This window comes from Cenococcum geophilum (genome assembly GCF_001692895.1).
Source record: "Cenococcum geophilum 1.58 unplaced genomic scaffold K441scaffold_23, whole genome shotgun sequence".
NCBI classification, from domain to species: domain Eukaryota; kingdom Fungi; phylum Ascomycota; class Dothideomycetes; order Gloniales; family Gloniaceae; genus Cenococcum; species Cenococcum geophilum.
Window position 1 is genome coordinate 1,073,948 of NW_027137581.1, and position 12,560 is coordinate 1,086,507.

Consider the following 12,560-nt stretch of genomic DNA (forward strand, 5'->3'; position numbering starts at 1 on the left):
TCTCAGGTATACTAGTGCCCGCCGCATTGCTCGGTAGTTCTGAGACATGTGAAGTCAATATATGTTATTGAGCCTTTCGCTGGAGGGGTTTTCTAGTGCTAAGAGAAAATATTATACCTCTTTGTGGAAAGGCATGAGAGATTGTGCGAAAAAACATCAGATAGAAAAGAAATTGGAAAGGAGGTGCAGTGACTCGCCCTTCTCGGCACTGGGCAAATAAAAACATACTGAAGGAAACGTCGTAAAGGATAGTGGGCGGGGTGTTGGCGCTCAATCAGATGATCCCTCAATATGAAGTCAACAACAGAACGTGAAGCAAGATATTACAATGTATAGAAGACGTTATGGAAGCTGCCACGCGACATGCGTAGAAACACAGAGAGTATCAAAACATGGGTTGATAATCAACCAAGATGAGCTGAAATATCTCCGGTAGCTTGCCCATAAGACCTCCGCCGCAAGCTGTTCCACCATACGGTAGAGGGAGGAATCTGGATAGGTTTGTGTTACATAGTATCAAGTTAAATTGTGGTTGATTGAACTCATGAGGTTCTCTAGAGGGGTACAATCCCGTTGGCCGATAGCGAAAGGATCATGATGCATGGGATAAAATTTCGGGCTTGCGGCAGGCTGTGCTTGGTTCCTCCGGGGCGCAGTGATGACCTTCCTAACTGCCTGTTTTAGCGACGGCTGGCTGTGAGAGCCATTTCTTACCTCTCGTCAATCAGCCACAAATGTTGGACATTTCGGTCTTTTACCCACGAAAATCCTCGAGGCGAATTCCATGGCAGCCTGGCCAAAAGCTTACGCCCGCAGACTCTCTCGTTGCGAAAGTTAAAAAGACGGACGAGTAGGAGACCTCCCTGATTAAGAAATATTCCCGATTATTACTCAGGGAGAAATTTTTTACTGGTATAAGACAACGCCCAAGCTGATCGAGCACTTCCCTGAGTGCTTCGATGTGATATTAAACCTTTTTGGAATACTCACCTTGACCGTGTCTATGGTCTAGACTTCATCCTACACAGGGCTCAAGACAAGGATTATTTCCATATGTGTTGCAAAAATCGGTGCTCCTGTAATGCAATTTAATTCTGGTGTTCGCGCACAATCGTAGAACCTTGCCAGCCGAAGGGATAAATGCTCTTGGCACCAATCAGATTGGACCCCCATAACGTCTTAGCCACCCGATCGAGCCAACCCCCCAGTCGAGCCACCCGCCGATCGCGATTCAAATCACCCCTTTTCTTATGCATCTTACCTTTCCTACACTACAACCATGGATTCTACGGCTGCCGCACTACTTGAACCCGATTAAGAAGCTCAAATGGAAATTGCGATTAAGCTTTTAGAACCTAACCCTAATGTAACGAAGCCTTGTAGGAAATACTACGGTGGACTTGTTAATGGACTAGGTATATCCCTTAACCCGCCAACGTCCACAAGGTAGGTGGTCCGTGCGAACAACAGAATCGAAAGTACGCGTATGGTCACGGAGCCTTGATCTTATTGATTCTATTGGCTAGCCCTTATCGATAACGTGTGGACGAATTTTGGCGGGCTAAGGGATAGGTAAATAAGAAGTCAATAATGTAAATATAACTAGTAGAGTGATTGCCCAATAGATTAACTCTAATTATATTCTAAGATTTACTATAAGGAGAGAACTGTCTAAGGTAGGGACTGTGGTCCTTTAAATACACAATACTGCGCCTAAGAAATGTACTAAGTACGTCAGTATGTTAGTACGTCGGTACGTTACGTACGTTCCCACGTTCCCACGTTCCGAACTGGTCCCGTGACACGTTATATGACTTGGTTACCCCTCGTCCTATAGTGCGACTGGTTCCAGCGTCTCCCGCGCTTCTACTACTAGTCCGTTTATGTCCTCTCTGAGTAATCATACTACTGCCGATATAAGGTCCATGACAACGATTCTATTTAGCTTTAATCTATCTACTTATGGTTAATTAATTAATAGAGATCCCGCGTTCCTCTTATAATTTCTTGACGCTGTGTTAAGCCTGCTTCGTCGTAAGCGCGTACTCCCACGCGTGTTTTTTCTTTGAACCACCCCTTATAGGCCTCACTGCCACCGGCGGGAGAGCTATTTATTATAGTAGTGGTATAACTTGGGGGAGGGTAGCAGTTTGGGAGACCAGGGAAGTACGCGTTCTAATATTTTGATTTTCCTTCGTGAAGGCGGCAAATCACGGCAATATAAGAAATATGCAGGCGTGATAGATTATACGCTAGTTTGACTTGAAAAACAAGCGAATTTTTGGCCTATAGTTATGCTCCATACTCTTACAAAGAGTGCAGCACCGCTCCAAAATGCGCCGCTCTCTTTCCCGTCACTCCACCGTCCAAGGAAATTTCCTACACTTACTCGGGTTTATATAAGAGATGCAATTTTCCCTCTTCATTCCTCTCTCTGAAGCGTGAGCTCCCTTTTTTAGCTCCTACTTCGGTCAAACTTTGGCTTGGTCCATTTCTTCACTTAGCCCTAGCAAGCGTCTCACTTCTCTATCCCTTGGCGTCCAACGAGTAAGTGGTCCGTGCGCGAACACCAGTTTCGAAACAGCGCGTGCACCTACATAGATTCCATCAATTAATTACCTACCACAATGTAAAGTACGGTTCTGCAGGAAGGATAAGTGCTAACAACTTTATATCGAGTGACTTAACTCCTAAAACCAGGCACGCATATCAAATTACCACAAAACTAAGGCCCTGCACCCCCCAGTACAGGCGTTGAATTCAGCACGATTGATTGGCTAGTTCTTATCGATAACCGTTGGACGTGAGTTGACTGGCCAAGGGATATCTGTGTTATGATATAGTAGACTTAATCCCCGGGTACGATGTTGCCTCTTACAATCCAAGTCAATTATCTATGGCTGTGAAGAGACATCGGCCTTGCTGAGCCAGTATCACAGCTACAAAAACATTACCCGCAGTATCACCCATTCCTACTTTCTGAATTCTGTCAGATAGACTATTAGATTCTTCATTATCGGATTTCGTCGATGGATTTTGGATGCGAGTCGGGGTCTATGAGGTTCAGGATTTTGGCGAGCCTTTGCTGGTTAACTCAGCGATAAGTAATAAATTCAAGGGCAACTAAAGGCAACTGCAGTTGTTTTATTGTCGTGTATTTCTTCGTAATCTAGAAATGGTAGCAACAGCAGACACTCCTTCCAGTTACCTTGCTTTGACTCGTTCAATCAATAGCTAAGAATCAGTGAGACACGGCTACTGCCTTCCAAAAGACATTCCACAGTTTATCAAGCAGGGGATACAATAGCATCGCTTCCTGAAATGCAAGTGATGCGCCAATCAGGGGGTTGTGTCAAAGCGAGAGGAAGCGCTGCTTCCAAGAGCACATCTTGCTACTTCTCGCTGACTATCAATCAGTAAACAAACCGCCCATCAATCTGTAATTTGGGAAGCTATAAAATATGTTCCACTGCCTCGAACCCTTCATCTTTTCTAATCATCACAACGTGCTCAAGCGTGATCATTGCTCAGAATTTCTGGCCTTATCACGAGTCTCTTGTCATACAATCTTGTCTTTCTTGTTACACGCAAAATCTACATCTCCACCATTTCCTTTTCTATACTCTCTTCTTTCCCGTCGAAACCCCCCTGGACTCCCGAGTCACCCACCTTACCGACCGATCGCCCAAGCAAACCCAATATCCCAAGTATGAGCTTCTGCTCTTTTGCCATTCAGCTTTTGCTAACATCTTCATATTCACTCCCAGGTCCACCTAAGCCCCCAATCGACCTCAGAACAAGTGTCATCATCGGTCGTCGTTACGCATCTTCGGACAATCGAATACAAAGGCAGGTGGGGTGCGATAATGATGAGTCTGATGTGTCATCCGGTCGAGACCAGACTGATCGGCCTTGACCACCGATCAGTCTGATCTATGCGAAACCATCAATATCTGACATCAAACCTGCACCTGCCAGCAAAGGGCTGACTGCTGTCCACTTCGTGGTTCGTTCTAGGTTCGACCGTTCCCATCGACCTCAGAACAAGTGTCATCATCGGTCGTCGTTACGCGTCTTCGGACAATCGAATACAAAGGCAGGTGAGGTGCGATAATGATGAGCCCGATGTGTCATCCAATCGAGACCAGACTGACCGGCCCTGACCACCGATCGGTCTGGTCTATGAGAAACCATCAATATCTGACATCAAACCTGCACCTGCCAGCAAAGGGCTGACTGCTGTCCACTTCGTGGTTCGTTCTAGGTTCGACAGTTCCATCGACCTCAGAACAAGTGTCATCATCGGTCGTCGTTATGCATCTTCGGACAATCGAATACAAAGGCAGGTGGAGTGCGATAATGATGAGCCCGGTGTGTCATCCAATCGAGACCAGACTGGTCGGCCTTGACCCCCGGTCAGTCTGGTTTATGCGAAGCCGTCTATATCTGAGACATCAAACCTGCACCTGCCAGCACAAGACTGACTGCTGTCCGCTTCGTGGTTCGCTCTAGGTTCGACCGTCCCCATCGACCTCAGAGTTGGTTCTCATCATCGGTCCGATAGCATTGTGAGTCTTGCTACATCCTCGGAGCGACCGACAAGCTAATGATTCCATTAGCTCCCGACCGAGCTCACTAGGCCACGATCCTTCCCGTGTGTCTCGCAACCGTTGAACAAGCGACAGAACCATTCGTGTCGAGTGTGGAAGTGTATCTGACGCTCCCAACACAAGTTGACACGGCAGGCCACCATCTCCGTCAGTTCCGGAAGTGCATCTGAGGATGCCAGAACGCCGCGGTTAAGGATGGTCTATTCCGCCTGGAGACACTCCCGGCACCAGTTCATTTGATGATCCACGGTCTCGGTCAGATCCATAAGGCCAACCGTGCAATCAGGTCGGTGCATCCATAGCAACCTGCTTTCGACATCGGGCGGTTCCCGCTACTAATGCAGTATCCCGCCAAGTGCAACGTGTTTCCGCTTTCTAGACGCGGCTGATGATCAAGTCTTCTCTCCAGATCCTCATGCCTGCGCAGACAGCCTCCGGATTCGGTTCACTTTACTATCGCTTCATCTCATCGACGGTTTTTCATCATCTTCAGTTTTACAGGTTGCATAATGAGTCAGGAGGTTCAGTCAGTGGTTCCTTGGTCAGACTTCTCAGGTTGATGGCCTCGGTGGTTGATGGCCTCGGTGGTTGATGGTCTTGGCGGTTGATGGTCTCGGCGGTTGAGGGTTGTGGCCTTGATGGTTGATGGTCTCGGCTCGTTGGTGGTGTGGCGTTGGCGGTGGTATCCCTTTAGCGTTGGCTTGTCTTCACCAACTGCCTTCATTCCTTTCGTAGGTTCGGCTCCTTGGGATATATTTTTCTGGAAAATGTCAGCAGGTCGGCGATGGCGCATTCATAATTCCTTCCATCGTGTCAGCAAGTAGTTGGTAATCAAACAGTCCTTTCTGATAACATCAGTATTCACGTTATACGACAAACCTCGCCCCTGCATTGTCGCATTTCCATTAATACACGCCTTGTATACGCCCTCCTAAGAGAGCATTTATTAGCGCTATCACGATAAAGAACGGAGGTATTTGGAGAAAGTGCTAGAAAGATAGAGAGAAAGGAAGGTACGTAGAATACCGGAAGAAGTGACTTTTATCGAAGATAGACTAGTCCACGGGTGGCTGCCTGAGCAGAGGCTGAGCCGAAGTTGAACCGGGATTTCTCCCCGAGGGTCTGATTCATGAGAAAACCGTAACTCGTCCAACTCTCCTCTAAGTAGTCATGACGCTTCGTGCATAAGATCTGTAACAATACCCAGCGGCATACAATGGTTACATGGGGTGAGATCACGTTTAACCTATATTAAAACACTGGAAGCAGTGATCTTTAGTTTCTACAAGTAGAAAAACGGTATAAATAAATAATGGGCGGAATGTTTGATAGGAGAGCATGAAAGGAATTAACTATTATTAAGCGCCTTGGGAGTTTGCCGACCTGCATTTGAATATAATAGCTTAAGAGTTTGAAGGATTTCTGAGTTACACCTCTGCAGAAACTAGCTGTGGGAATTTCACTAGCAGCTCTCAAGGAGGATATGCTCTACTTAATTCGATTGTCGGAAAAGAGTTTCTGGCGATGAGAAGTCAGAGCCAAAACTCAAACCATGCCAAGACACTAAATCATAACGGGAAAGGTGAAAACGGTAAGCGACGAAATCGCACACATTCTACTCAAAGACTTCGACTTGCGACGACAAAACCATCCCGACGACTCACCCTCGACCGATTGCGCAGGAAGGCCGGAACTGATAGGTTAGTACACCTTTCAGTGGTGAGAACACTCGAAGACCTGGATATAGGGCTGCAACAAGAGGACCATTGGAGGGCAGCAGAGCTTCACCAGAGCAATACTTTCGGTTCCACGAAATGTTTACAGCCTACAACCACCTTTTTATTCCCGAATAAACAGGTTAGGTGGGCTTCGGTGTTAGCCTCTAATACCTTTCAACCTTTGCAACAGCCCCCAGATTTTGAGATGCTCTCCTCCACAACCACGAATTAGGATCACTGCTGACGAGAACTTTTCTTGGAGTTGACAGTCTTCTTCATAAACCGCAATCATGGGGTATCTATCTAACCCCCTTCCCTCTACAAACACGCTCCTAACTCACCGCTAGTATCTCACGAGACTCTCGTCACAAGCGCGCCGCGACTGGTGCGAAGAGAGCATACTATCGCAAGAAGAGGTATGCATAAACCGATTGCATCTAATTCCCATGTCTAACATGGCTTTAGAGCTTTCGAGAAGGGTCGCCAGCCCGCCAATACCCGTATTGGCGCTAAGCGCATCCATCTTGTCCGCACCCGAGGCGGCAACCGCAAATTCCGCGCCCTCCGTCTCGACTCAGGCAACTTCTCATGGGGCTCTGAAGGCATCGCCAAGAAAGTCCGTGTGATTGCCGTCGCTTTCCACCCGTCGAACAACGAACTCGTCCGCACGAACACCCTCACCAAAGCCGCCGTCGTTCAGGTTGATGCCGCTCCTTTCAGGCAGTGGTACGAGGCGCACTACGGTCAGACTCTAGGCCGCAGGAGGCAAACAAAGGCTGGAGCTGAAAAGGAAGAGGAGAAGAAGAAGAGCAGGAGCATTGAGAAGAAGCAGGCTGCTCGCGTTGCTGCTACCGGCAAGGTCGAGATTGCTCTGGAGAAGCAGTTCGAGGCTGGTCGTCTATACGCCCTCGTCTCCTCGAGACCCGGCCAGAGTGGTCGCTGCGATGGATACATTTTGGAGGGTGAGGAGTTGGCTTTCTACCAACGTGCTATCAGGAAGTAGAGGAACGGTCATGGATGATTCTTTGTGGTCAGGTCGGGTCAAAAACGGTTCTTCATTTGTGTATCTGTTCTGCATGGCGCTACTTCTTTGCTAACGAAGCTGGCTGAATAATCCCGTTACCCTACCCGACGCTTTCAAAGATCGTACACGTTTGGTGACAACTATCGGATCTAACTACGGATCATATCCTGGCTCATAAAATTCGCCACACAACGTGATGATTTCCATTATCCCTAGGAAGCATCTAACATATGATATTAGAGTCATTCAACCCTGTCCAATTCATCTCCCTCTTAAAAATCCCCAAACCCTCCCTAAATGACGGGCATTAGCAGTACCACCAAATCCCTCCCCCTCCCCGTCATCCCCCTCCCACCCTCAGCATATCCTCATACTAACCTCTCTCAAGTGCCAACCTAATGTGCAACTATAATAGCACCTCATGCCTCCCAGCTCCCAACACCACCTCATTCATCCAGCCGTGCAAACTACAGCACACACGGCGTCCGCGCCTCCCAGGCCCTGAGAATGAGAGTGTAGATAGCTGAGCGAATGGAGGGAGTGCTGTTTTGGATGCGGTTGCGCGAGGGTTGAGGGTGTCGAAGGGTTGGACTGAGAGGTGAAATTTTTGAGTTGAGCTGAATGGGGGTTGGCCAAGGAACTGCGGTTGAGTTCTTCACATTCTAAAAGCACGATCAAATAAGAAAGAACGAGTTTGGGCGCGTGGTAGTAAACTCTACTAGGAGTTGATCGGGGAATGTTCTTAGAGTGAGGAATTCTGTTTCAATTCACTTAGAGTGGATTAAAATCGGTTGCTACTATTAGTAAAGTGAACGTTTATCTAAATTTGACAAAACTTCATGTTTTATGTCTTGTGTTATTCTAAAGTGCTTCGTTAGTCCTGCTATATGCCAATTGACTCATAATAGCCTTTCGATGCCAGTAAGACTAAAATCATCTTTTTAGCGTTTCCCACGCCTCCTCCATCACCTTCAATAACTCCAAATCTGCGAACACGTGGGGAAATGGCTTAAAGTAAGCCCATGCAGGCAGCTTAGCATCATGAAGTCTGAAGCTGGGTTTCAACCAGGCGACAGCCCGGCTCATTGACTCTTTGGGTGAGACTTCATGGTCCTCCCCGAGGATCACAATTTTCAATAGGTATAATAATTAGGGTGGTCAAATATTTGTCGAAACGTGACACTTCGGAGCAGGGAAAGCCTCTGAGGATGCGATGACCCTTTTGTTCAAAGAACTAGTATAAGGAGCGTTTGCTGGTATCAACGAACGAAATGCGTACATGCTGAAAGCTAATTTAGAATTCCAGGCTTCGAATGAGTGAGATACGGGGAGTCGAGAGCGCCTCGATGGACCATTCTATGCGTTGCCTGAGACAATTTCTTTTCTTAAAGTAGAGAGAAAAGTGTTCGTGCCGTAAGATACTTTACTACACTCGACACGTACTTGACGGCTTATGCCAATAGACTGACGTCCACGTCGCTCCAATACCTTTTTCCCGTGGACGAGCAGGAAACGAAGCTTAGAGAGCGGCCGCGTGACTAGCTGGACTGATCTCGTTCGCCCTCAATGGAGAAATTTGGGATGCTTCAAGGGACAAGGGTTGCTTCCTTGTAGATTTGCTCCCGAAGCTTAGACCGGGGTCCAATAAATTAATGCGGCTAGCATTAGCTTTTTGTGAAGGTTTCCACTGGACATCTATCTCATGCTAAATGAGGTCAAAGTAGCAAGTAGTCAATTATATTTAGAGGTAGGAGTTGGGTTTGATATATTCCGCAGCTGGTGTCGTGGGGTGTAGCTCTGGAGTATCGACGCTTTGCCCGATTCTGACGGCGCCCAAATGTTGGACAGGCTTGCATGCTGTAACACGTCAACGGCACTTTTATTAACCGTATAGCCACCAACTGCCAACACAGCTAACTCTCTAACTATTGCCTCTTATACCGATGATCCTTCTCCCGACCTTCTTCATGTACACATTGCCTTTTCTGAATCCCCATGCCAACCGCGATTATGGCAGCGCTACTAACGCGTTTTCCTCCTCCAATCTACGAGAATCGCTCCAGCTCCCCTACCATGTCCCCGCGACGCCATGGAAGGACGAACCAGTCTTCCGATGAAAGCCGCTACCGCGAGCTTTCCCCATCGACAACCCTTCGAGCTTTCACCAAAACCCCGATACACTACAACAACAGCGACGAACACAAAATATATGCCTGTATCGAGACGGCAACACCGGCAGAGAAGGACTTGGGTACTAGGGTCGCCAAAGCTGCGCAAAGACTTAAGGCTTGGTGCAAAGAGATCGAACAATGGGGATGGACTGGTTCTTTCGAGGTCCCGGATGAAGAATACCGGGAAATGAGGAGAAAGAGCGTGGAAGCTCATCTCAATGAACATATCACGGAAAATTCGGCCGAGGTGGGCACAATTGGTCCGTTGGAATACTGGGGTTCTTTCCTTTCAGTCCAGGTTGAGGCCTACGAAGGACGTATCGAGGACATGGAACAAGAGCTGGAAACTCTCGAAATCGAGGATCTCAAAGGACACATTCTGGATATACATGGTCCCAATAGATCGAGGCCATCCTCAAGCTACGATACAAAACGCCCACAGTTCGCGCTGTTAGATGATTTCTCTATACTCATTACTCAAACCCTACTACAAGCTCTCCCACGCCTCTCCCAGCTAAAGCTAAGTATCGATACATGGTCGGCCCGTCTATCTATATTACGCGACACTCCAGGTCTTTTGAGCGATCTTGAAAGTGCTCAAACGGCCATGAAATTGGGATGGGAGGCCATCAAACCACCATCGGAGCATGATTTGTCAGATTCCGCTTTTAATAGCTGGAAAGAAGCCATCGATACTATATCAATCGTTCTTCGGAGGAGAGTGTCAGATTTGGGCCAAAGATTAGACAGGATGTTGGACACTCTGGAAGGCCGAGAAGACGTGCTGCCCGAAGATTGGATTGACCGTTTCGAAGATCTAGAGGCAGATTACAGCCAATGGACAGTCGAGGCTCAACGCAGAATTTTAGAGGTCGAAGTGCGAAGGATGAAAGCGTTACAGAAAGCAGGCCCGGCATTATCAGATAAAACAGATAGATCCATGAACGGAACCACCTTAGACCAGTCGAAACCGTTACATGTCACCGAGCCGGCCTCAATCGACCTAATATCTAATGGAAAGCCGAGGGAAGTGGAGATTGCTCCATCTTTTATAGCTGCCCCAAAAGAGCTGGGGGAAGAAAATCTGCAAAGAGAAAATTTTCCGACCTTCGAAGAAAATGACCTCGACGTTCCACAACGCTCACCGACTCTAAGATTGGATATTCCGGCTGCTGTAGATCAGCACACACATCCATTGGAAACGATTCTCCCTAAATCACAATCAGAAGACCAAGGTAATATGATGGGAGCGGTACTGGATGATGCGGAAGCTCACGAACCAACGATTCTAGATGAGGATGGGGAAGAAGTCGTGCGGACCAGACCGGAACCGTCCATCGTGAAACGCGCCTCCGTTACCTCGATTGAAAGCTTCTCGAGGGCACAGGTTTGTATATGTGTTACTCTCGGTTGAATTAGTTTGCTAATGCGAGATTATAGGTCAAAAGCATTCACGTCAGGAGAAGTAGCAGCGCCTCTTCTCATGTCTCATCTCCTGTTCGCGACCGTTCAAACAGCATATCACAACCGCCAGTCAATACAGATCGAGCGGAATCTGTGCCGCCAAGCAAGTTCTCAAGTCCTCTGGCTGTTGCAGCCGAAAGGCCTCCGTTGCCAGAAACCCCCAGATCCGTACCACAACGGCCGCGGACGCCTAATTCCAGATTCCGTCGCGATAGCGTCGATTCTATATCCTCCAGCATATCGCAGACATCGAGCCCACAAAGCACGATCGAAGACTCCCCTTCCCTCCGCAATGGCACCAACCGCCAGGCCAAATTGCCACGGCCACCTCTCAACTCCGCCATGGCCAAACGTCGTCCTCTGAAAGACCCCAAAGAATCTTCCGATGCAAAACAACCCTGGCCACCCACCCAATTCGCACAACAAGCCCTCTCCCCCTCCAGCTCCAACAACAATAACAACAGTAACTCCACCGACGACCTCGAGCGCCAAATCAGCAATATCCTCACCACAATCCCAGCCCACATCCGCCTAACATCGGGTCCCGAAGCTGACGCGTCCGAAATCAAGCACCCCCGGGCCGCCTCCAGCCTCGGCAACACGCGCAGCCACCCCAGCAACTCCCTGCGCGCTTCCCGGGCCGCCGGTGGCGTCAAATCGCCCGAACTAACCCTCTCACCCGTAAAACACGACTCCGAGGCGTCCTCCCATGCGGGCGGCAACTCGCGGCGCGGCGGCACGGCAGGCTCGGACTCCGACATAAAGCTGTACCACCTAACGCAGCCGGGCAAGGACAAGCCGATCAAGCTGTTCGTGCGGCGGGTGGGCGAGAACGGCGAGCGCGTCATGGTGCGCGTCGGCGGCGGGTGGGCCGACCTGGGCGAGTACCTGCGGCAGTACGCCGAGCACCACGGGCGCCGCACCGTGTCGGAGGGCAAGTTCGAGGTGCTTGGTCTCGAGCCGCCCGGCTCTACCACCGCCACTGCCACTGCTGCTGCCACTTCTGCGACCGCGAGGACGGCCACTGGCGATGCGAGTGCCAGGCCTGGCAGCGCGGCTAGCAAGAAGGATTTTCGCTTCGCGGCTGGCACGCCGGTGGGAGGCCGCCCGGCGACGCCTGGCGTGACGCCCGGAAAGGCATCTGCTCTCGACGCGGTGCAGCTCACGCCGTCCATCACGACGACGCCGGCGGCTGCGGCTGCGGCGGTGGGCGAATCTGGCGGTTCGTCGGGCTCGTCGGGCCGGGTGTCGTGGAGCGGGAACGAGGTCGGGCTGGCGGGTCCTAAGGCCAAGAAGCTGGACTTGTCCGGCGAGAAGCTCGAGTGGATTGAGGGTATGATAAACCAGGCGCGCCGTGTCTCGGGGCATGTCAACACGTCTAATACCGGTGTTGCTGGGGGAGGCGGGGCCAAGGGTGAGGTTGAGGGTGCGGGTAGACTGGGTGTTGGAGGGGGAGGTGCTGGGACTGGTGCTGGGGGCGTGAAGGGGGATTTTGGCGATTTGGGCAAGGTGGGCGGGACGATGAGGCTGTTTTTGAAGAATCCGGCGAATGCTGGAGATTAGTGTGGTAGGA

The 12,560-nt window shown here is 49.6% G+C and overlaps 2 protein-coding genes across 2 annotated transcripts; both read left to right on the forward strand.

The window, feature by feature from the left end:
• Positions 1-6,587: 6,587 nt before the first annotated feature.
• On the forward strand, positions 6,588-7,478 carry K441DRAFT_660428 (40S ribosomal protein eS8). The gene is made up of 3 exons (XM_067648696.1): positions 6,588-6,623; positions 6,676-6,744; positions 6,794-7,478. Exons 1-3 carry the CDS (start codon positions 6,619-6,621, stop codon positions 7,329-7,331), a joined length of 612 nt encoding a protein of 203 aa, XP_067503654.1. The 5' UTR covers positions 6,588-6,618; the 3' UTR covers positions 7,332-7,478.
• Positions 7,479-9,362: 1,884 nt separating this feature from the next.
• Positions 9,363-12,550, forward strand: K441DRAFT_687345 (uncharacterized protein; the record flags this gene model as incomplete). Its single annotated transcript, XM_067652086.1, has 2 exons — positions 9,363-10,910; positions 10,964-12,550. 2 exons carry the CDS (start codon positions 9,363-9,365, stop codon positions 12,548-12,550), a joined length of 3,135 nt encoding a protein of 1,044 aa, XP_067503655.1.
• Between the last annotated feature and the right edge of the window lie 10 nt (positions 12,551-12,560).

Bases quoted from the DNA above. Each gene is read 5' to 3' on its own strand.
- K441DRAFT_660428 (XM_067648696.1), top strand. The intron at 6,745-6,793 runs GTATGCATAAAC...ACATGGCTTTAG, and splicing joins GCATACTATCGCAAGAAGAG to AGCTTTCGAGAAGGGTCGCC.